Consider the following 24,847-nt stretch of genomic DNA (forward strand, 5'->3'; position numbering starts at 1 on the left):
ATTGCAGTATCAGAGTTCTTCTTATGCTGTCTCCTGCCTCAATATGAGGGGGCTCAAGAATGTTAAATTTGAACCTGGCCTTCCAAGCCATTATGAAGGTATACTTGTCAAAATAGGAGGTAACACATTTTAACAGCTTGTTAGCCTTATGTATAATTTTGTATGTTTAGACATATGGTATGTGGATCTCCATTTGTACTTTTACTCCTGGGCTCCTCAAATATTAGAAGAGGACCTGGATGTGAATACTTAGTGCCTAGCAGTTAGTAAAAAAACCCAGTAAATGTTGGCTCTCAGCAATATCAGGTTATATAACAAACAATGATGGTACTAATGTAACACCATTCTCTTTTTGGCCAGGGTCTTGAAACCCAGGGGTCATAGTGGTAGTGGTAATATACTGCTTCCCGGTCCCCAGACACTAAGGCCTTGTTCTACACTGGTTGCCTGGATCCTCAGAGAACTGTCCTGGGCCCCACAGCCATGCCCTATGCTAGAATTAGCTGTGGCCGGCCTGTGCCTGCCTTATGCATGGGCTTGGTATGCCCTCTGAAGTTTGAATTGCTCTCTCTACTCTGTAGCTAATCATGTGCTTTTTCTCTTTTTTTCCTAATGGATTTAGAATTACTTTTGAAACTTAAGAAATGTTGATCTCTGTGACAGTTAAAATAGACTAAGAACCACTTACCCTATTTCATTTTGTTATATTGTGTGCCAGGAACTGAGTTAAAAAGATTTTCTTCAATTACGGTAACTATGCATTGCTTAGGCTTTGCAATTCAATGAATTTTCTGTCTTCATTATTTAGTTTGTACCTAGATGGCCATCTTTGAGGGTCTGTGAAAATTTCGTGTAAACCTCCTTGAACACTCTTTTGTTGATGTGTCTTCTCTTTCTTTGTTTTAATAATCCCTCTAACAAACATGTCTGGCAAGTATGTTCTTTGGAAAGATTTTGCCATTTCTTCAAAAGCCTGAAACCATGTAGAATTATTTGGGGGTAGGTAGAATCCACTGAAGTCATATGTCAGGTAGTTTTTTCAAGTATAATTTTGAAAACATAATGTTTATATTTTCTCTCTCTCATTCTAATGTTGATATTTTCTCTCTCTCATGCTAATGTTGATATCACCAGGTTATCCTGGAGTGAATGGAAAGAATTAGGCTCCTAGATCATTATGGAGTGCCTCTGGCAGTAGATTTTGCCTAATATGTGAGATGCAGTAATATTTGGAGAGGTGGAGTTTTCATTAGAGTTGTTTGTTTCTTTTCATTCACTTGATTTTCCCTCCTGGTTTTATACTTACAGGCAGACATGCTGAAAGTGGGAGCATCACTTCCTCTGGCAGACACCACGTGTGAAAGAGCCTACTGAACCGCGGCCCCTTGAAACAGGTGCTTCTCCTAAAGTAATGCCTACATGCCGTGCGTTGTTGATCGCCTGCTTGCTTATTTATAGGCCAGCTGGCTGCAAACTCCTTGAGAGTAGAAACCTAGGCGTGCTGCCTGGCTTGTTTACTCATTGTATCCTTGCCATCTAATAGCAATTGTGATGTAATGTGGGTACCTAAAAAGTTGCTGATGAATAAATGAATGCCTTAAGTAGGCAGACAACATGCTTAATGCAAAGCTAGGGATTCTTTGGTCAGGAGTAGTAAGAAGACAAGTTTGTGAGGGAGGTGAAGGAGGCACACCAAGAAGTGTAGGGGCTCTATAGAGGAGGAGATGATTGTCAGGGTAAAAAGGGGCGATCACATGCAGAGAGGTCATCACGGAATTACACAGCCACTTCAGTGGGTAGTAAGTGAACCGCTCAGGGGAGGTTGTGGCCAGAGTAAGATACTGAATTTTAAGATTTCATTGGTGGGGCTGTTTTAGGTCATTACTTCGTCTAGACTGTGGCCTTGGAAGTATTAGCTCAAACCATGTGGAGTTGCTAACATTCTCCCATTTTTACTTATAAAAGGCATTTTCATGATCCAATCCAATAGTTTGCTAATGTTTAGTGTGCATGGGGTGAATATCATGAATTTTGAGGCTAGGATGTTGATAAACTTATTCAAGAAGACTCTGACACCAGGCAGAGTGAACTGGGGAGGTGGCACGGGGAGGCGTGCTGCAACTCGGGCGCCTGTCTTGGGTGAGGTCGGCGGACAGCCATGAGGAGTGGGGATGAAGGCTAGCATAGAGCAGTGGTAGAGGAAATTTAAAAACAACAGCAACAAAGCCATGAGACCACAGGGGTATGGCCTAATCTGGAAGTTGCAAAGGGGAGCTTGCAGTATTGGGAGAAGCAGCAGACTCTTCCGGAAGGGAGTCTCTCAATAAAGTTCAGTCCTGGTTAAGTAAAGGGGCAGAGGAGACATTCTCAGAGGAAAGAGGATAAAGCTGTATTTCCAGAAGAGAAAGCCTAGGTAGGAAAGAGGGTTTTTACTTGACAATTTTAAGTTACTAGTGCCTAGGATCACCAGATTTACTCACTAAATTGACCTATCAGCAACTAAGAGAACTAGGGTTTTTGGGAGGTAATGATGGCATGAAGCAAAACCTTGGTTTACTTTTTCCCAGATGACAATCCGTATTCATTGTGGAACAAGCTGGCCTAGAACCCAGATGACATAAGAATGTCTTTGACATATGTCTTTTGAATAACATATCTTTTATGTCTTTGAATGACATAAAAATTGCCTTTGCTGTGATCTACCTTCTGTCTTATCTGTATGCTGACATTTATCTCATTGCTCTGAAGTAACATCATACATCCCTAAGTAGTAACTCATTATATCCCAAGGCACATTCCATTGAATTGACTCAAATGGGAAATTAAACATCTCAATTAGTGACTCAGAAATTCGCAGGGCAAAACCCGTGGCAGTTATATTCTCTGGGGTGAGATTGGGTCACAGACTAATTTTTCCACATGGGGCAGGTGAATGGTTCTCTAGTCAGGAGTATGCTCTGCTCTGGTTTTGTAGCTTTCAGAAGAAGGTTTCAATCTGACCCTCTGGGGGCAAAGCACCTGGATGTGCCCTCAATGAACAACACTAAATTTTAGGATGTTGGTGTTTTCATAGCCTCAGAGCTCTCTGCTGTTCGATTATTATAATAAACCTGTAAATAAGAAAAACTAATCACAGAAAATGGCCTGAAGGACATGTAACCAAATGCAGGTTAGGCTCCATACTGCTTTGAGAGCCAATACTAGAGAGGCAGGTGCTGATGTAAAGTAAAGTGGTTAATTTTCAGGTGTTGGCCTCGTGGAAGATGGGGAACTCTTGTCTCAAAGCCCATCTTCACCTCTCAGTGCAGGCAGAGGTTTTGATAAGGAGGGAGAGGGGAAGAGAGCAAAGAGGTCAAGGAACGGGTTGCAAAGTTGTCTATGTGCCGACGAGCACAGTCCTTTCTGATAAGGCAAGTGACAGTCTGGAGTGCATCATCCTGGTTTAGTCATCCTGGTGTTGCTGTCAAAGGTCAGCAAATCTTCTGGAGATTGGATGCCTGAAAGTTAGAATCTGTATCTTTTGAAGTTAGTTCCTAGGATTCTGATACAAACATGCTGTTTATCTACAAGCTATACAAATCAGAGCCTGCACTTGCAGAAACAATGTGAAAAGAATGGTGGGGTGGGTTACAATTCCTCACTGTTACAAGCATGTAATCTATTCACTACAAATGTTATCTTTGGAGCAAACTCAAGGGCTATTTGCTAGACTTACATTGTTTGGGCTCCTTACATTGTCTTTCCTGAGCAATGCTGGGGTGTCTCTCCATTGTAACACAGCAGTGAAGTGTGGTTACAATGAAGGATGTTGCGATCAGTGCATTATATTAAACTTGTGGTTATTATATGGATATTGCTCAGGCTATAGTCCTTAACATCACAGTACCCTAGTTTACTGAGATCTGTGGATGAAACTGCACATGGGTTTCAACCAGAAAAAGCCAGTCTCCTCCTGAGCCTCTGGTTTGTTTTTCATTGTCATCTGTTAATCTTGTTACTTGTTTTGTCTCCTTTGTTATGCCAGCTGGGAAACTCAAAATCAAATGTGTCACATGGCTGTAGCAATTGTACAGAACATGGTATTAAGCATTGGATGTGCTGAACTTTCCTGTGGTTTTCATTGTATATTTACTCCACTTCTTTTTTTTCCTTAAATTTTTATTATGTTTATTGTATGTATCTCTAAGGTGCCTCAGATCCTGTTTTGAAATAAGGAAGATCTACAAATAAAGAAATAAATTTCTACTTAGACTAGGGTCTAAGTAGAAATAATCCCCTATTTTGTTTTCAAGCAGCGAACCACCCACAGCTTAAACTCATTAAGCAACTGAAACAGAGAATTTGAAACACCTGTCATCTGAGTACTTTTCTCTTGGAGGCATGACGTCTGTGATTAGGTCTCGATGGGGACTGCCACATTGCTAAGTCCGTTTGGTTCCTTTTTCCTTTTCTTCTCCTTCCTCTTTAATTTATCACACCCCTACTCTCTGGAACCTTTATTCAGTCCTTCGTGTGGTCCACAAGGTCCCCTTTCCCAAGCATAGTTCTGATTATATCTGCCCCCTGATTAAAAAAAATCTTCAAAGTTTTTTATTGCCTATAGGAAAAAGGCCAGATTTTACTTACCTTTTTGTACTCTGGACCTAGCATAGGCCTGGAATATAGTAGGCAGCTGATGAATGTTTGTTGAATGAACTGAATTGTATTATATAACATAATGTACATGGGCATTAGCAGAACACTTGGCACCAAAAATGTTTACTTCTCAATCACTTTCTCTTCACACCTGGCAAAAATCTCCCTTTCCTGCCTCATCTCCCACCACTGTGATTCTAATCTTCACTGACTCATAATTTTATGCACATAACATACATTTCTATGCTCAGGGGGCCTTCATCATGTTGTCCTTTCCTATAATGTAGCCTTGCTCATGCATAGAGAAAATAATGCATATTCCTGGTGATGCTGGCTGAACTCTTTTCTATAACAAGCTATGACTTTTATATTTAAATTGTTTTATCTGATTGGGCAATTTTGTCATCTTTCATATGAAATTGTATGTTCTTTTTAACCAGCAAAGCTCCTTAAAATGAATTAAAACTTACTTCCATTTATCAATGCACACACCCCTTCTTTCTATTATTCAAACTCATTAATAAGTAAGTGATGGTCAAACTCTTGAATTTGAAAAGATGGCTTTTATTTTTATTTTTAGATTTTATTTATTTATTTTTTGGAGAGAGGGAAAAAGAGGGAGAGCAGAAGAGAAATGCTGATGTGCAAGAGGAACATGGGGACCTGGCCCACAACCCAGGCATGCACCCTGACTGGGGATGGAACCAATGACCTTTCGGTTTGCAGGACGATATCCAGCCCACTGAACCACACCAGTCAGGCTGAATGAATAGTTTTTGCACATACATATCCAGTTGTTTAGCATTTTATTTCATCAACTCACTCCCTGTGGGTAGTCTAAAATACATTTTAGAAAATATTGTGATAACGAGGATGGGTGATTTATTTAGCTCATGAAAACTCAACCCAAAGCTACTGATAGCTGCAATTCTCCTAGCCACTTCCACATAATTTTTAAAATGTGAATGCCAGGAATGGTGCTGTTGACATTAATATCAGGACAAGGGAGAGAAGGACTAGGTGTCTCCGGAGGAGTCGGTGGGGGAATAAACAAAGATACTTGTGCAATGTTGGAGATTTCTGACCTCAGGTTGACCTTATCAACTGCCTGAACAGCGATGAAGAGATCCGTGCCATTTTCAAAAGTGACGCCTTCTGGTGTAAACACAAAGACTTCCTCGGAATTGGCTTCCTTTGGAATGAGGTCAGTAGTGTTCACTTGAATTGACTCATTGAACTTGTCTCTGAGATCAAGAATACTTGTGCTTATTCCAATGATATACTGGTGAGCTGGAAAAAAAAGGACGTGACTTGCAATTCTCAAGTTTTAAAAGGCTGTTAGAAACTATATCACCATCCCATAAAGTGCCAATAAATAAATGTGATTGATGCTTCATTTTTACAAGCATTAGTATCTTTTTACATTCTTGTTTGTGTATCTCTGTAACGGGGTATAGGCGTAACAGAGTATAGGGTGAGAGGCCCCAGGGCCCCCCACAAGCCTAGCTTGGGGCCTGGGAAAAGCGACCACACAGGGATTGAGAGTTATTTTGCATATTAATAACAGCAGGCTAGCTTCACAGCCTGCTCAGAGCCAGGGAGATATGTATGACTTTGACCCATGATGTAGCTGGGAGGCAGCTCCCCTGTTACAGCCTCTGTGAGAGAGCTTGGAGATGGTTCCTCCATGCCTTTCTTGGCTACTAAGACTAAGACTAAGGCTACTAAGACTAAGACTTCTTGCCATACTAAGTATGGTGGCCAAGAAAGGCTGAAAATACAGGAGTGCTAGCAGGTGTAGCTGATTGTGGGAGGCGTCAGAAATGGGGTTATAGAGGAAGATCCTCGGGGAATTTAAACCCAGGTTCGGCAGCCATGTGGAGGCTTGACCACCGGTTCCGGGAGCAGAGAGGGGGCTGTCTTGATTACGCGGCTTAGGAAGCAGGAAAGCAAGATGTGGCAGTCATGCAGACTTAAGCTCTTAAGCTCTCTCTTAGCATTTTGAAAGGATGCAGAAGAACTCCCACCAGCCCACCATGAGGATGAAGTTTTGGATTACGAACAGGAACCTAGCTGAGCTACAGACTTCTATTTCTTTTCCTGAGATACGGTACTCCTCACTGGCCTGGTTTAGCCAGGGGAGGCAGGACTGTGGGTGTTTGTGGGTGTTTTAAAGTGACTTTGGGATTTAATGGCGACATTCTGCCATTATTCTAAACCTGTATAACTTTTGAATAAATAGTTCCTTTCCTTTTTACCAAACTCTGGTATTGGTCCACAGGTCCTAACCTGTGGAGCCACAGGTCCTAACAAGGCAGTAGGCAAAGAAGAACCATAGTGAAAAAAGACCCTAGGGGAGGGGGGGTTGTTTCTGTAACATCTCGACAGAGTGATACGTGTAAAACTGGGTCAGCTTTGGTCAGTATTTCTGGGCATAGTACCTGGTTGAGAGAGGAGGTTCTTTAAATATTATTTTTATTATTTATAGCATTTTGGTACCAGTGCTTCTCAAACTTTAATATGCACACAAATCACCCAGAGATCTTAAAAATGCAGATTCTGGTTCAGTAGGTTTGGGGTGAGGCCTGAAGTTCTAAGTCTCTAACAAGTATTCATGTGGTGCCCACGCTGCAGTCAATAGGCCCAACCTTGATAGGTTTCTTGCAAAGGAAAGCTCGGCTGCGTAGATATCTCTGCTGAATTCTCACCTTTCCAGGAGTCATTACTAAAAATGGGCTTTGTTAAAGGACTCTTTGGCAAGATTGCAGGGAAAAAACAAAACAAAACAAGGCTTGCCTTTTCCTGGTTGAACCCTCTTACACCTAAAGTAGGCCACTTTTTTAGATTCTAAACATCTCATTTTAAAATCTTTTAAAAAATTATTTCTAAAATCAAGGTAACATTGGTTAACAGCATTATATAAATTTCAGGTGTACAACATTATAATTCTCTCTGTATACTCTACTACACACTCACCACCAAAAGTCTAGTTTCCATCTGTTCTCTTATATTTGACCCCCTTTACCCATTTGTCCTTGTCCCACCCCCTTCATTTCAGAGGACATTCGAGATCCCCCCTGCCTTCCATATGCATCACAAGATGCCTGCCTGCCTCACTCCCTTTGCCTGGCCGCTGACCTCCTTACAGGGTATGCACTACATTCAGCTCACCTCTTCCATGATCATAATCGTCCCCAGGAGCCGTCCACGTCAGGTTAATAAAATTGTCCCCTTGGAGTTTTGCCTTCAGGTCGGTGATTTGACAAGGTGGAAAGAGATCAGGTACAGGAGCATTTGGGACATTGGAGGCCACAAATGAACCTCCCGAGGATGTTCTGCTGAAACACACTTGCTTGCCTTGAAGTTCTTCCTTATTAATTTCAGGTCTTGGTGGGTTCCATTTTACTTCACCTGCATTAAAATAGTTCTCAATATATGGTAAGCAGCTCAAAATGGCTATCCTTCCCTCTGTTTTGTTATTGGATTACCCTCTTTCTACTCTTCCCATCCCCTTATTTCCTCCCATACACAGCATTCATTTTAACTGTTTGGTGTAAAAAATCCCAAACAAGTTTGCATCAGAGAGAAAAAAGCAGAGAGAGAATCATAGTTCTTTATTTCATGCTTATTTAGTGCAATAACTTTTATAATTTATTTTCATGACACTTGTCCTGGAATTGTTTCCTTTTCCATCTTTTAGCCTATCCTGATTGTACCCTTCCACAAGCTTGGTATAAACACTCCTTCTGTTTTAAGTCTCCTCCAAATGCCTCAAGAAATCTCTTCCACCCAAACAATGCTGTGGGGTCCATGACCTTTTCTATTTATTTGGTAATTAATTACCTCGACCTTTAAGAATTACCTGGGTTATTTATTCTGTACGTTTTTCTCTTTCTCCATGTTTGCATTTTATCTTTTTATTAGATTGCACCTTCTCGTGAAATGTTCTAAGTCAGGGGTTCTAAAATTTTATGCTTTTGAAAGACTTCTAATTTTCTCAGTGAATGTATGGAAACCTAGTTCTTGTTGCAAATAAGACTTTCTCATAAGCTCTACTTCTTTAGCCCATACATTTTACCCTGTAAAGACACTGATCTTCATACCCATTAGTTTGGTCTTGGGCAAACATGAAGTAGGTATGTTAGCAGGCTAAGGGTTAGTATTAGATTTGCCAATAGAGATCATCTCTATTGGTATTTAGGCTCTTCGCTTCCCAGTGCCAAGCCAGGTGTTATCATTATTAGTTATGTAAACCAATAACTTCTCTACCCTCAGTTTCTCTGTCTGTAAAATGGGATAAGTAGGAGAATGAAATGTAATAATGCAATTAAAACACTGAGCATAGGCCAGAGACAGCTGCCTTCTTCTCCTAATTAAAAAAGAAGGACAAATGGGAATAAAATAAGCTATAATATTTGATGGAGTTTTTCAACCATTGGTGTCTTTTAAAGCCTTTTTCCCTATGATCACAGTTGATGAGAGGCACTATATGTCTCAGAATTCTCCTTTTACTAATCATACACCCAAGTCAACAGAACAGTGGAAAGCTTCTTGAAGGAGCTGTTCTTACTATAGCCAGAGGTAGGAAACGACCTGCCCAGGATGGGGTGGTTTGATGGAAAACAAGTCCTGGAATACATCAGGACTCAGTCTTGGTTATAGTCCCAGCTCTAGTCTAAGGCAAGTATTCATAATCGAGTGGTATGGAACTCCCTGTTTCTTAGAGCATAATTTGCCCACCCGCTTACATGCAGGCTCAGCTTGCTGGCTGGTGTTAGGTTCACCCACTATTATCCCTGGCCTCAGCAGGAAGAGAGGGAGAAAGGAAGAAGGGGTGGGGGGCTTATGGCGATACTGATTTGGATAACAAGCCCTGAATTGCTATTTTTTGATTCTATGGAAATGCCTACGTCAGTGGAAAGAGCTTCATTACAAAAAGTTTTACAATTTATTGAAAGTAGTAACAAACATTTGTTGAATACTTACTGTTTATCAACAATAGTTTATTAGGTATAATTCCTTATTTATTCCCCATAACCATTCTGGGAGGTAATAACCACTGTTACCCCTATTTGACAACTAAGGAAAGTAAGGATCAAGGAGATTACCTAAAATAATTTATCTGGTAGAAGGCTGGAATTTGAGCCAAAACCATAAAAAGATACGTTCAGTTTAGTGTCTTAAACTGAGGACTATTTTGCACCCAGGGGACAGTGGAAGACATCTGGAGGCATTTCTGATTGTTATGACTATGAGGGCTGTTTTGTTTTCTAGTGCGTAGAGGCCAGAAATGCTGCTAAACACCCTACAAAGCACAGGACAACCCCCACAACAAATAATTTTGGGGCTCAAAAGGTCCATAATGCCAAGTCTGAGAAACTCTACTGCACCATTCTCCCCAGGGGCTAAATGGTTTCCTTTTTATCCGAAGCCTTTGCTCAAGTCAGATGTGTGTTATTACAGTTACTTACCATCCTCAATCCAGCCAGGGATGTACATGGCTCCATTCTGCTGGGGTGTAACTCTCCGCCTGACTGCATTCACTCCTCCCAGAGCCTGCACTTTTACACTGTATCTACCGTTTGCATCATAGGCTGTAAAATACCTTGAATAGACACCGTCATCCTTAGTAGCATCAGCACCTTGAGAGGGCAATGAAGGAATTAATGAATATTTTAAAAATAACAAGGCATTTGTATACTTCCAAATCAAATGTGGGTTAAAAATTTTCAAAGCAAAGAGAATCCAGCATAGTCTCCAAGGATTTGACTATGTAAAGCATGAGGTCTCCGTCTTTTACAAGTGTGCATGTGTGTGCTGTGTGTATGTGTGTATAGTTTAACACATGTACACCTTATTCTCATGAACTATTGTCTGTCTTTTTGAAATCAGAGCTCATGTTATGTGTCTCTGGTATACTCCACACAGCACAGTTTAGCTACTCAGTAAGTAGTTAAACTATCTTAAAGTATCTCTGGTACAGAATTGAATTGCTATGTTACTGAGGAGCAAAAAAAATGTATGATTATTTTTAAAAAATTCATGACTTCTCCCCAGGGTAGATTTAGGAAGGAAATTCATTTACAAAATTTGTTCTAATAAGATTACTTGCATCAGAGTAAGCAGTCAAGTTCCTCCTAAAAAAGAAATGTAGAATTCTCTTTCTCCCTGTTAGATTTCTTAAATACAGAAATAATGGGCAGGATTCTCACTTTGGGAACAAAATGATAGAGTGTCTGCATAGATATGGGAGTCACATATAACTGTACTTGAATCTGTCTCTGATGCTTTAGTGGAGGGCTAATATCTCAAAACTATGTGGGGAAGAAAAAAATGAATATATATATATATCCCTAACACAAGAAAGGTATTAATTTTTTGAAGAGTATGGAATACCTTCTGATGACTCCCTAGAATTTCAGCTATTGTGCTTGAGCTACCAATGTATTTGGGCTTTGCAGAGGCTAAAGGTAGGGCCTTTTTAATGTTTTCCAACATTTTGAAATATAAGAATGGGGCATGGAGCAAAAAGTTCTCCCAACCAGACCCCCAGTGCTGGACTCCTGGCTTCTAAGTGTCCTCACCAGGTCTTGCCCTCCAGCTCTTCCCCGTTTGCTTCATGGAAAAGAAAGACATGTTTCCCAATTTCATGAGTGGTTACCTGCTCCATTGTCCAATAATTCCAAGGCAACTGTTTTTCCATCTGCTGATTCTATTAGGGCTGTAACACTGGCCCCGAGAATTGGGAAGGCTCCTTGGTGAATCTTGGCATAAACTACCATGGGGCTAGGGAATTTGCCTGTGTCCTTATTCATTTTGGAGGTCACTGTAACTGGAGGCAAGGTAGCACTTGATGCACGGGAGGTGACGGTCAAAGTCAGGGTTTGCGAGCTTGCTTGTAGACTATAATTCCAAAAGCCAAACTGACCAAAACAGATGGAAACACATCTAGTTAGTATCCACAAGGCACATAACTGACCTCACTGCCACCTATAGGAGGAGTCTATCTGATACAAGCACGTTAGAAGCATATCTCAGATGGTCTTTGATACTCTCAGCCAAGTGAAACGCTGGTATGTTTGAATCTACTACATGGCTCTTATTGTCAAGAAAACCCTAGTTGGGGGAAATGAACTGAAAACTGTTCTTATCATTGCCTTGGTTTCTCAAGGGCAGGGTCAAATTAATGGGTTCCTGAGGTATAGGAAATAGTTTTCATGATCCTGAAACTTTATGGATCATGTTTCATCTTGACTGCTATGTAATTTGAGGGTTCTCCTTTTAGTACCTGGAGAAAATAACACCAATTTTTCTTTCCCTTGATTTGCTGTAATACTGAGTGATTTCCTCTTGATGGAAATATTTTCTTGTTTTTTATTTCATTCAGTACTGACTTTCCTTTTAGCAACTGCCCACATTTAAAAAGCTATAGTTATTCTATAAAAACTTTATCTTGTCAGCTCTGCCTGGTGTGGCTCAGTGGATTGAGTGACGATCTGTGAACCAAAGGGTCTCTAGTTCAATTCTCAGTGAGGGCACATGCCTGGGCTTCGGTCCAGGTCCCCAGTAGGGGCTGCTCAAGTGGCAACCACACATTGATGTTTCTCTCCCTCTCTTTCTCCCACCCTTCCCCTCTCTAAAAATAAATAAATAAAATCCTTAAAAACATAGTTAAAAAAACACTTTTTCTTGTCAAATTGTGAGAAGGAAAAAAGCTGACTCCATACCTTGGCAGTGCCTGGGATCTGGAGGTAGGCCACTTTGGTGTGTGTGTCCATTAAAAAGCCATCTTGTTTCTTTCCACTGGGATCCCAGAGAAGGATCTGGGGAGGCTGCGCCGTCCAGGTGATGAGAAACAAAGTGTCGTTTCCCACACTGCTGTCCACAATCACTGTGCCATTCATCCACTGACTGTTCTGGAGAGTTAATCCCCTACTCTCAAGCTGTTAAGAAACAACAACTCCTTACTTTCTAGAGAATACAGCTCCCATCACAGGGTCTCTTCCATTCTGCCCCCCAACTTTCAGTTGTCCCATTAAAAAGCCCTTAGTGCCTAAGTCCTTGGTTTGGTATTTAGCATCTATTATGACCTAATTCTAAATTACCTTTGCAGCTTTAGCTTCTGCAATGTTGATTCCTAGACCCAAAGCAGAACACTTCCCCAAATGACTCCCATGACTTTACCATGCTCTCACTTTTCTTGGAAGTCTGATGCTCATCTCCATCTGTGCATGCTGCACCCGTCCTTCCAAAATCATTACAAAACTCACTGTATCAATGAAGCTTTCTCTAATGTCCATCTGAGCAGCTGGGAGTAACCTCCTCCTCCTGTGAGCTCCCATAGAACCTTGTCTCTGTCCATCCTTTGACATTCACTGTATTTTATTTTATACCTACTGGTGTACAGAGCTCATCTTATTTACTAGACTGTAAACCTTTAACAGTCTAGTAGAGTGACTGAGACTTACTTTCACCTCTGTATGGATTGCTTGAATTGCAAATAACTAATTGTTAGATTGAGTGTTATTGCAGTCCCTGTGAAGATAAATGAAATAAGTCAAAGGCCAAGGCTGATTTGTTGTTTGTAATAGAAAGAGCTGAGGAGCTGGGACTGAGGTGGGGAAGGGCTAGTAAGACTTTTATAGAAAGCGTGATTTTGAAGATTATGGCCAAGATAATTATTTATTGTCCTTAAATCAAAATCCATTAGAAGATAAAATGGCCTGGTCATGGAGCCAGACTTTCTAGTTGCATGGGAAGATTATGATCATGGATACGAAAAAAGTCAAAGGCTCTTAGGTCTGATTCTTATGGCAAGTGAGTAAATGAATCACACTGTTTCTCTTCCTGTTAGGTTTCTTAAATAAAAAACTAATGGGCAGAAATTCCCTGACTGTGAACTTGTCCTTTCATCAGTTTGATTACTTTTCTAAGGCACATTCCTCCCATTTCCAAAACAGGCTCTTGAGTTTAACTTTCTAAATTTGAACTAGGATAACCCAAATTAGTATAATTGCTTTCTTCCTTGCCTGAATAAATGCCATGTTGGTAGACAAAAAAGCCTGTTGTTTTGAAATCTGTCAGTATTTGGCTTTGAGGTACTCCTTTACTCTTATCCAAATTTTCATAATAAAAGTTACAATTCACACAGGTATGAGTACTGATTATTTACTCTAGATTAAAAATCATGTAAGTTTTGCAACTATTGGAGAAGAGCATTTAAAAATGTCCTATTTTTAATAGTTACGTGACTTTTGAAAGAAAATTTGGTTTTCTTGACATTTCAGAATCAGAAGGGCCTATGGAAGTTTTCTGGTTCATATCTGACTGAGAAACTGAGGCCGAAGGGGTGAAGGTCTTTGCCAGTGGCCACAGAGCTAGTGACAGACCCGGGACAAGGCTCCAGCTGCCTGGACTGAGAGCACGGGCTTTTCATAGTCCAAAGCTCTTTTCATCTATTATATGAAAATCTTGGCTAGTATCAGAGATTTGAGGTAATGGAAACATAGAGCAAGTAATCCCTGAACACTTGTCCCAGAAAATTTGTATTGAGATAATCTATTCTGAAGAAAATTCTGAGCAATTATATTGTTATGGGCGCTTGTTAACAGATGTTAAGAAAGAGTTCTTGGACCCGTTATATTTTGTGTCGCTGCTTTTCATGAAGAAGTTACTTAGTACTTTTTCCAAACAAGTAAACATGATTGCCTTTTTAAATGAGTACTGTTGCATTTTAGGAATAATGTTTCATATCAGCCTGAAATGTCCATTTAATTTTTATTCACTATTAGAAGAGTATAGAACTTAAAACTTTTAACCATTAAACTCTCCATTTTCACAAGAGTTATTAAAAAACATGAAAAGTTGAAGACAAGAAATCTGACCTGGACGGAATGCTGGGAGACAGCTGCATTTCCTGACGAAAGGGCCCCAAAAGCATCAATGAGGCCATTGTTCTGAGCCTGATCCGAAGCATATGTCTTTAAACCTCCTAAGAAGCAAATTACATTATCAGAAGATATTTTGTAGAAAACAAGTGTTTACAACATTTTTCGCCATTCTCAAGGTAGCAGAATACACAGAATAAAAGTTCTACTGTGTTATTAAAGTCTTAATAGATCAACATCAAATAGGTACCGAGATAAACTGGGAAGTCGATACTACCTTTTTAACCTGACTAAATCATAGCTTCAGCAGCGTCTCAGTCGGTATGGCTACTCCAGGTATCTGCAAAGCAGTCGTGGATCTCTGAAAGGCCCAAACTGATATCATAAAATTCATGTTTTAAAAGCTATATACTTTCATCTGAGAGGATCCATGAAACCCTGTTCTAAGGCTCTTGATTTATTCCTATTTTAGACCTTATCCTAACAAGCTTGACTTTCGAGTTTTCTCCTAAATCAGAAGAGCTAGGCATGTGCCGAAAGCAAGAAATGACAGCTGACAAGGAGCAGTCATAGAAGAGCACAATATGTAATAAAAAGCGAGACACACCAAGCTGAGCAGTCTTGGGCTATTTAGAACAAGTGTAACTAAGAGAGTTGATGTGAAAGCACTTTTAAACTATTAACACCATCCAAGGCCTAAGGAAAGTGTTTTGATTGCATTGTTGGGGCACTCCCTAGATCCCCTTCTCTAGGTAAGCGCATCTCTTCTCAGCTGCTCTGTCAGCTACTAAAGGCATATCACTGCTTCCTTTTCCAGAGATTTGCCTTACCAAAAGGGGTCACCCAAGCTAGAAGAATAACAGGCTCCCTCCTCTCTGCCCTGCCCTGACAGTCCACAGCCACTGACTGATGGACACAGTGGTGATGGATACAAAAGGCCAGCCCTCTTGCTTTAAAATGGGACCATGTTCGTGATGCAGTTCCAGACCCAGAGTCCCCTGTGGAGTCAGGCTTCAGCTAGGCTCTAAGTTCAGTCTGATCCATGCCTAGCTCCTTTCCCTGCCTTATCCTACTTTTCTCCCTCCCTTCTGACATCTCTCCCTCTAAAAGTCACATGCATCCAAATCCCTGTTTCAATCTCTGCTTCTAGGAAGCACAGCCTAAAACAGCTCATATTAGGAGCAAACAGTCCTGTCACTTTAGCTGCCTCAGAAAGCAACTCAGCATAGTAATTGATGTCCATAATGCTGGCTCTAAGTAAAAGAAACAGAAATAAATTGTGCCCATTTATTCTGCTAAAGAAGCCAGGGACATATGGAGTCTATTTTAACCGTCTGTTGTGAATGGGAGTTAAAAGCATAATATATTAATGTTCTACAGAGAAAGTGCATTGTATTCCACATTTTCAGAGTGGCCTTCCACATGGTGTAGCAGGCCCTTTGCTTTCCCTGATACTCCTTGTTAAAAGTCCCAACTCAGATGTCATCTTTCTGGACCTTTCTCCTTCCCTTCTTTTTGTGCCTCGTACTTTCTATTGCCAACAGAGCTCTTGTATCATGCTGTTATGTAGTGAGTGACTTGTCATCTGTCTTTCCTGGGTCCCTTTGGCCAACTGCCAGCTAGAAGTGAGTGGTTCCTGGCTAACCTATTAGATTCCTTCCAGTCCTTATAGAGTTCCTGGGAAGAACATGCCAAGTCCTCACCAGGGCACCATGCTGATCCCATCCTCTCCAGACTGCTCTAATCCTAGAACCAAGGCCTTAAAATAAATGATGGAGTAGGTTCTAATGGATACTGGGGGTAAGGCAGTGGTTTGGCCAGTAAGATTACCCCTATCTCTCCCTACCCACCCTTCACCCTATCCCCCAATTCACTGGCACTCACAGTCCAGTGAAGAGACAGCACAGTGGGACTCCGTTCCCTCACCTGTCATTTTTGACAGCTCCTCCAGTTCTTTCGCTGCGTCGGGCCCCAGAGCAACTGTGTGGATGATGGCTCCACTCTGCTTCACCTCGTTGAAGCATGTGCTTATGGTACTGTCCTCCCCGTCAGTCAGGAGCACAATTTCAGACCCATCTGTTGGGTATTTCTTCCTAATGAGCTAAGGACATGATTCAAAGCATGAGCCATCAGACACAGGGCAGCCCAAGTGTTTGTGAAAACTGCATTTATAGAGAACAAGAGGAATTCCAGAGAGAATAAACAACAGTGTCTGGGAATGGTCAAATATCTCTCTGTTTTGAAATGATACAGTTTTAAATGAGAAACATTCATGGAACTTGATGTCGTCTTTTCTCTTGGCTAATCTGCTCCAGAGAGGTCTTTATAAAGTGGGATGCAGGAAAGGAGATTTCCTTCACATAATTTCTCCTTCACAGGTTTTCAGGGGCCCCAGAAGCCTTCAGAAACCACCTTCATTGAGTGGGGATACTATTTGGGGAATATTAGACCTATGGCAGATTTTGGCTTGTATGGTATTCACCAGTGTGGCCATACCAACTGTTTATGTCCGGCATTGGTTCTGGTTGGTCAATACCAAGCTCACATGAATTGTTAAAAATTTTAATATCCCCTATGATTAAAGCAAATAATTTTATTCCTATTAATCCCAGTTTTTATTTGTCCTTTGATACTTATGTTTTAACTATTCTTGCTAAACACAGACTACATGTTTGATTTAGAGAGGACAATGTTGAATAAGATTATAATAAAAGGAAAATTAGATAAAAGAATAGTGTTATCCATTTAAGAAGAGGAAGGCAAGAGCTCCCTCTTCCTCTAAAAAGAATGGAAGGAAGACCCAGAAGCAGGAACAATGAGAAATCAAGCCCAAGTACCCTCCCCTCTCTGAACTGGACTCTCGGAAAAGGAAGGCATCTTAAGCAAGTTGAAAGGAAAGCTGAAGGCAGAGAAGACATTGGCTTCACTTTGTTTAAACTCTGAAAGGGCTCAGCCACACAAGGGAGAAGGGCAGAACTGTGACTGTTGCCTGTGAATGATCCCAGAGCCCAGAAGCCTATCAGCCATGGCCATGGCCTTGGTCTGACCAAGCTGCAGGGTCTTAGAGGCAAGAGAAAGGGCTTAATTTGGATTCCCCATCACAGCTATGTGTCATGGAAACGATGCAGACATTCCCACATACACCACTGGGGAGACAGAAGACAGCTGAGTTGAGAGTTGGCAGGCGAGAAAACAGGTCATCTTGCTATAGAAGCTGAGGGGTGTGCAGCCTTCCTTGGGGGCTAGATGGAGGATGTAGGTGTACTCAGGGCTCTGCTCCAACAGTGACAGCCAGGGTGGGGCTGAGTTAGCTGGGAAGGACCACTGTATCTTGATCAAGCCAAGAGAACAAGCAAAGTACAGTGGCCACACATCAGCAGACATAACTACCAGGAGCCCAGGACAGACCTGGCCAGGGTTCTCTAGCAAGGACCAATGGGAATCTTGAGGAGAGTGCTCTCTCAAGATTCCCACTGCATCCAAGAGCCTTAGCATCCAAGGCTCTTTACTTCAGTATCCTGAAGTCACCCATAAACTTCTCCCACCCCACATGAGGAGCATTTAAATTTCAATTGTATCCCTCACACTCTCTCACCAATCTGAGTGGAAAACACAGAACCAGACCTTCTCTCACCACCAGGCCATCTGGAATTAGTCATCTCCCTTAGGGTTTTGCACAGCAGGAGTTTAAGATATGTCGGGGATTTCACTGTCAGCTTCCCTCCCTCATTTGCTTCTTTAACCAAAGCTTGAGTGAGTGGTTGAGGAAGGGAACCCAGATGCACACAGGCACTTGGCAAGTGGTTTTTCCAGCTGACTGTGTCCACAATATAAACCACTTTCAGGGACCTGTCCTTCAAGGTAGAATGAAAAGGGCAGAGGGACAGACCGAATTTGAGGTAATCTTTGAGTCCACTGCCCACAAGGAGCTCAGTGTTTCTGCTGCTGCTGGGGAATCTGACACTGCCCCATCGATGTGCTGTGCCCACAGCAGGCGCAGAGCAGACTCGCCCAAGACATGGTGAGATCCTGAGACTTTAGACCTGTCAGCCTCTTTCAGCCTCCTAGTCTTTGTTTCAAGGGCTAAATAGCTTCTGAATAAATATATAATGTTGTATTCTATATTTGGAGCAATTAAGCATCAGGTACAATCAAATCTATTTTATTTGTGGTGGTGGGAAAATGAAGACAACTGTATTTAAACAACAATAAAAATAATAAAAAATAAAATAAAAAAAGTTAATTTTATTTACTGAAAGCCTCCTGTATACATGATATTGTGCCAGTAGCCTGGGAGGTAAAAAGATAAGACTTACCACTAAAGAAGTTTTGCTTGAGTGAAGCACATGATTGGGAAATGAGAGACAAGAGCCTAGAAGCCGTAAGATATATATAGGTATATGGATATATACATTATATATATACATAAAATGTATATATTTTAAATAAAAAGGTCATAGTATTCAGAAGGCGACAGTCTAAACAGTTAAAAAGATCAGGAAGATGTCAAGAAGCAGGGCTTGATGGTCCTGCGGAGAGTGAGGGCCAGCTGAGGTGCACAGGAAGGGGGAGGAGGCACTCAGCGGGGAGCTGGCCTGGCAAAGACGTTGAAGCTCTGAAGGACAGGTGATCTAACTTGCTCAAATGTAGGACTCCTGAAAGAGAGCCCCTGGTACTTAAGCTTGGAAAGGGAGGTAAGGGCTATATTGTGAAGGCCCCAAATACTAGATAGAGAAATTTCTACTTAATTTTATTGAAAATGGCAAGACATTGATATCTAAGTATAGGGATGACATGATTGGATGGTCAGATGGGATCGTTGGATATACTCCCAATATAACTATAGTTACAGTTCCTAAGGCCTCCTGTTTCAATAAATAAACCATTTGCTTGCCCAAAAAGAGGTCCTTCTATACCCAGAAATTTGGAGTGTTAAGCTTCAAATTTAACCATAACTCAGAGCTAATTTTTTTTCTTATAGAAGATAGTCTTTTATATCCCTGTGTACTTTCCTCCATAGCCCTCATTATAGTTTATGAACATACACTTATTTGTGTGACTGTGTGATTAATGTACAGTATCTCCCCAATATTTAAAAAAAATTATAAGCTCTGGGACAGGATGTATGGTCCTCATGGTATTCTTTTTTAAAAAAATCCTCACCAGAGAACATTTTTCATCACTTTTAGAGAAAGGAGAAGGAGGAGAGAGAAAGATACAGGCAGGCACTGATGCGAGAAAGAAACACTGACCGGCTGAAGAAACGCTGACTGGCTTGCCTTTGCGTATGTGCCTCAACTGGGGTACATACCCTGACCAGGAATCGAAGCTGCAATGGGTATGTGCCCTAACTGTGAATCGAACCTGCTACCTTCTGGTCTACAGGGTGACACTCCAAACAACTGAGCCACACCAGCCAGGACCCTCATGGCATTCTTAATGCCCAACACAGTGCCTTACAGGTCAAAGGCACACATGAGCACAAAGGCACTAATGTAGAAAAGCACAAGAGCATAAATGAATTAGTCAGTAATAGTTTTGGGGGCCTCTGTCTTTGTGTCATTTGAACTACTGCTCTGCCCTTGGTTGTCTAATCCAACTCGACAAAAGGCATGTATGGAAACACTGGAAAGGGGGAATCTCTTAAACACAAATTGTAAACATTGCAAACTATAGTAGGGGAACTTGTCTCACAGCAAATGCTGATCGAAGTCCACTGCAGATGGACGTTCCTCCTGCAGCCGCTGTGGGGAGTTTTCTGATGAGCACATCCCTTTCCGTGCCACCGTTGATCTGGATGAGTTCACTTTGTACATAGGCAGCGCTGTCAAACATCACCATCCCAACCCAGGACCCTTGCTCCACTGTCTGCAGCAGGAAAAGTTTGCCTGCTTGATTCATTCGTTTCAGGCGGTCACTGATCTGAACAGAGAAACCAAAGAAAAGCAGTCAGGTTGCGTTTAGATGGTCAGACTAATCACAGAACAGGCTAGAGGGAATTTGGAAGTGGTTGTCTCAACGTAGAGTACATGGCAACAAGCTTACTCAAGGTATAGCCTTCTACAGGAGAAGTTTTCTCCTTTCTATTTAGGAGTATTTTGGAGTAGAAGTTCAGGGCCTTTGTAAAAATAACCCTAAAAGATGAAGCTAGATCAGGCTTTAGTTCAATATTAATTCAATGCTTTAGTAATAGGTCTGGGAACCTACATATCATCAGTAAAACATAAATGTTAAGGCTGTGTAATTCACTGGATCTTTGCTTGTAAACTGAAAGCTAATCTGACAAATGAGACAATGTTGAATGTTGAATAAAGTGATGGTTAGTGTTGTAATGTAGACTAACACTACCATCACTGTAGTGATGGTAGTGTTAGTCTGGCTCTGTGGGTTATGTTTATTCCCAGGAGTTCCAAGTTGTGGGCTGGATTATATTGTATGCAAATGTGAGATCTGCATCCAGAGGATCAAGACTCATTGCACATACCGCCATGCTTCCAGATTTATCTAGGACTAAACACACAATCCTTTGTCCGATCTGCAGCAGCGAGAAGGTGGGTTTTGGTGGCTGTGTCGTCATAGGACTGGTTTTCTTAAAGTCCTCAGAATCGCGAATCACTTCCCATGTGCTTCTGAGATTGCACTTTTGGTTTTGCAGATTTGGGGCTTCTTTATTGTGGTTTTTTTCTGTACAGAATTGGACTATCTGAAATTGTCAACAAAATGATATAGATAATGGTACACTACTGGTTAAAAATATTTAATAATTGGCCCTGGCTGGTGTAGTTCAGTGGATTGAGCACAGGCCTGTGAACCAAAGGGCTGCTGGTCTGATTCCCAGTCAGGGCACAGGCCTGGGTTTCGGCCCAGGAGGGGGCGTGTGAGAGGCAACCACACATTGATGTTTCTCTCCCTCTCTTTCTCCTTCCCTCCCCCTCTCTCTAAAAATAAATAAAATCTTTTAAAAAATCCTTAATAATTGATTTCAAATATGCTAATCCCTGGCCCTCTTTCCTAGTCGGTTTTGCTAATCCATAATTTTAGCTCAATTCCACACTCACTGCAGGGCATTGCTGGGAAAAATCACAGTCATAATTCATATTTTCTATGTCAAAACATGTTTTCAACCTCGTTGAAACCTTAGGGCTCCACAGCAACTATTTACCTGCTTTTTGGCTTCCTTCCTACTTCTCAAATTTGCCATTTTGAGCCATCACCACCATCTTCAAAGCACCTGCACCTCAGCATTTCTCTCCGGGTACACTCTTATCTCTCTAGCCTTTCGCCTCCCACTCACGGCCTTACTCCCCAGTCACTTACCAACCCCTTGCACTCCAACTTTCTCCACAATCTAGTTGGGTGTTCCACAGTCTCCTCAAATGTCACATGTTTATAATGGAACTTGTCACCTTTCCACTACCTCTGCTCCTCTTCATGTATTTTCTAGCTTGGTGTCACCACTATCTACCCAGTTATCTAACTCAGGAAACTGGGAGCTTCCCCACCTTCTTCCCACTGCAAAGTAACCAAAATCAGTACATTCCACTGTCTTTCCACTTCATCATCTTTTCTCCTTCTCCAGTGGACTCTCCATCATCCAAGCCCTCATGGCTCCTCCTCAGACTACTGCAGTCCCCTGTCTGACTTTTCTGTCTTGCTCCCCTCCAATTGGTCCACACCACTGCTGCCAGAGGCATCATCCTTCTTACTCCTGTCCTTAAGACCCTTTGGTGGCCAATCTTGATTGGTCTCACAATACAATCTGTACTCCTTCACTTTAGCAAACAGCAATCTCTCTAATGTGTGTTTTTGCTTCCCTCCCCAGCCTCACTCTGGCTGTGAATTCCAAGTCTTTGATTTCCCCCACAAGTAGCCTTGCCAGCCTGTTTTATACCTCTGAAATGTGACTCTGCTTGTGACTTCCATTTTGTCAAGGAGTTCCTCTTCCTCCGTCTTCTGTATTGTGAACGTTGCCTTCATGTTTCAGCCAAAAGTTCATTTTCAAAATATTATCATTTTCTACCTTTCCCTCAAAGAATGTCCACTCAGCCCTGCAGCCTCACAGGGCCATCTGGCTACTTCAGTAAGGCCCCTTTAACACGGTAGTGTGCTTATGGGGCTGTAAGTCCATCTATGGCAAAAACCTATCATTAAATTTTGCTTCTTCTAAACCTAGTCTGGTGTCTGACACATAATAAAAGCTCAATATAAGTTTGTTGTTTTTTGAGCAACCTTAACCAATCTGCCCATCAGTTTTTTAATCCACCAAATGGCAATAGTTACTATGCAAGAATTACATAAAGACATAGGCAATAGGGCCAATATAACACAGCCAGTAAATGATAGTTTCTTCCCCTTCCTTAAGCATTTATATACCTAGCATTTGGAGGGTTATAAAAGGAGACATCATACACAAAGTAAGTATAACCAAGGGCCTCCTCTCAATGATATTATAGTACTATCATTCAATTAAAAATCTTAAATATCTAGGATTCTATAATTTAGAAAATAATCATTAGCTATAAAACACTTTTTGCATTTTTCAGATCATTTTGGTAGTGTTTCCATATTATCATCATGTCCAATTTTTAGCAAAGGAATCTGAAAAACTTCTGCGTAAAATCCCAGGGAGAGTTTTCCAAACTTCACTGTGCATCAAATTTAACTGTGTGGTCAATTTAAAACATGTCATCTGGAAGCCTCTTGGGAATTTCTGAGTCAGCCTGAGAGTGGAGTGCAAAGCCAGAGTGAAGGATGGGCCTGGGAACCATGGGCATCACATTTTAGAGCCTCCGCTCTGGAAGGAGAACATTATTCTGTGTAAGAGACTGAAAGATAAGAAGCATCCTCACTTAAGTCAGTTAACTTACGCATTTAATCTTAGTTTGTGCAAATTTACTGACGTATATATTTAGCATTAATAGTGATAATTTATCAAGTTTATCTTACGGCCAGTGGTCATTAAAAAAACATTAAGAAATATTTTAAAACTATTGAAAGCTATTAAAACTATGTACAGACTTCCTATGGGCACCAACACTCTTAAAAAGATAGAAAAGTTCCCTTAACAAACAAAAGTAAATACACAGGCTGAAAAGAGATCTGTGAAAATTAAATTAAAGGCTACTTGATCCTTGATCATGTGCTTTTTAACTAATTAAAAGAAGTACCTGATCTCCATGGGTAAATTTCTTATGTAACTAAGAAATTTTTACTTGTCTGCCTTTAAGGCTATTTGAAGAAATTCTAAGCACTTAAACTAAAAGCTAGTGGGAAGGAGATGATGGAGAAGCAGGAATGGACCTAAAGAAGGTGGAAGGGGAAGATAGGACTTTGTTCCTGAGTTTGTTCTCCCTGCTTGTCTCACAGAATCAGCTGCTCACTGATGATTTCCTAACATTTGATACTCTCTTATAGCATCTGGGATAAAACCTCATTAAGTTCATTTAAGTTCATAAATATTAAGAAAAAAATGATACTTACTGAATCGATAGTTTGTGAAAACATTATGGAAGCCTTCTCTGTCTGGAAGCGGTCAGGTATAAACTCACATCCTTTTTCATACAGCCCAACTTTGTCAAACTTGCATGTTTTGGTGACACAGCTGCCTCCTTGACACCTGTTTATTAGAGCTTTACCAGTAATAGCTGCTGAACATCTGAAAATATATTGAAGTTGGATGTTTAAGTAATGTAATCATTTCAAGGGGCTAGGCTCTAGTTAAGTTCTCCAGTTGACCTTGTCTATGAATGAATTCTTCTCATAATTCTAGAAACAAAATACATGCTTAAATAGAAAAAAATTATTTAATTCTCATCAGAGTCATTTCTGTTTGCCAGAAAGTATCTGCAGTGTCCCCAAAATGGCATTAGAATTTGTTTCTCTGCAGCAGAAGAGCCGAGTAGTTTATGGTTGCTGTTAGAATTACCAGGGATCAAAGTCCCAAGGCACCTCCTGATCTAGCCCCTCACTCTTGGAAAACCAGGAGACCTCGTTTGTTTCCCTCAAAAGACTTGCTGACATTTACTGTACTTTTTCCTCATTAGTTTGTGTCACACAGTTTTTACATAGTTCTTGTATATCCATAGATATTTTATATTTTTCTTTATATTATGTGCTTGTGAGTGTTTTTGCCATTATAAATGGAAAGCTTTTTCCTGACGTATTATTTTTTAGTACATAAACAATATATGAACACTATAGAGAGTTTGGAAAATTACAAAAAAAGTATGAAGAAGAAAAGAAAGCAAGCATGTCCCACAATGAGAAATAAACTCCCATCGACACGCAGAAGCGCTTCCTTCCCTACGTGGCAGCTCAACACGGCA

At 41.0% G+C, this 24,847-nt stretch overlaps 1 protein-coding gene across 1 annotated transcript in view; it reads right to left on the bottom strand.

Moving 5' to 3' along the window:
• Window positions 1–5,178: 5,178 nt before the first annotated feature.
• CLCA1 (chloride channel accessory 1) overlaps window positions 5,179–24,847 on the bottom strand; it is a 32,637-nt gene continuing 12,968 nt past the window's right edge. The window contains exons 5-14 of the mRNA XM_045835420.1: window positions 24,003–24,177; window positions 21,007–21,225; window positions 20,217–20,444; window positions 16,449–16,623; window positions 14,520–14,626; window positions 12,363–12,578; window positions 11,297–11,558; window positions 10,107–10,277; window positions 7,807–8,046; window positions 5,179–5,925 (exon numbers count right to left, since the gene is read on the bottom strand). Coding sequence (XP_045691376.1) covers window positions 5,537–5,925; window positions 7,807–8,046; window positions 10,107–10,277; window positions 11,297–11,558; window positions 12,363–12,578; window positions 14,520–14,626; window positions 16,449–16,623; window positions 20,217–20,444; window positions 21,007–21,225; window positions 24,003–24,177 — 2,182 coding nt within the window. The 3' untranslated portion in view covers window positions 5,179–5,536. The remainder of the gene's footprint in view (window positions 5,926–7,806; window positions 8,047–10,106; window positions 10,278–11,296; window positions 11,559–12,362; window positions 12,579–14,519; window positions 14,627–16,448; window positions 16,624–20,216; window positions 20,445–21,006; window positions 21,226–24,002; window positions 24,178–24,847) is intronic.

This window comes from Phyllostomus hastatus, unplaced genomic scaffold (assembly GCF_019186645.2).
Source record: "Phyllostomus hastatus isolate PE091 unplaced genomic scaffold, TTU_PhHast_1.1 phas_contig_209, whole genome shotgun sequence".
In the NCBI taxonomy this organism is placed as follows: Eukaryota; Metazoa; Chordata; class Mammalia; order Chiroptera; family Phyllostomidae; genus Phyllostomus; species Phyllostomus hastatus.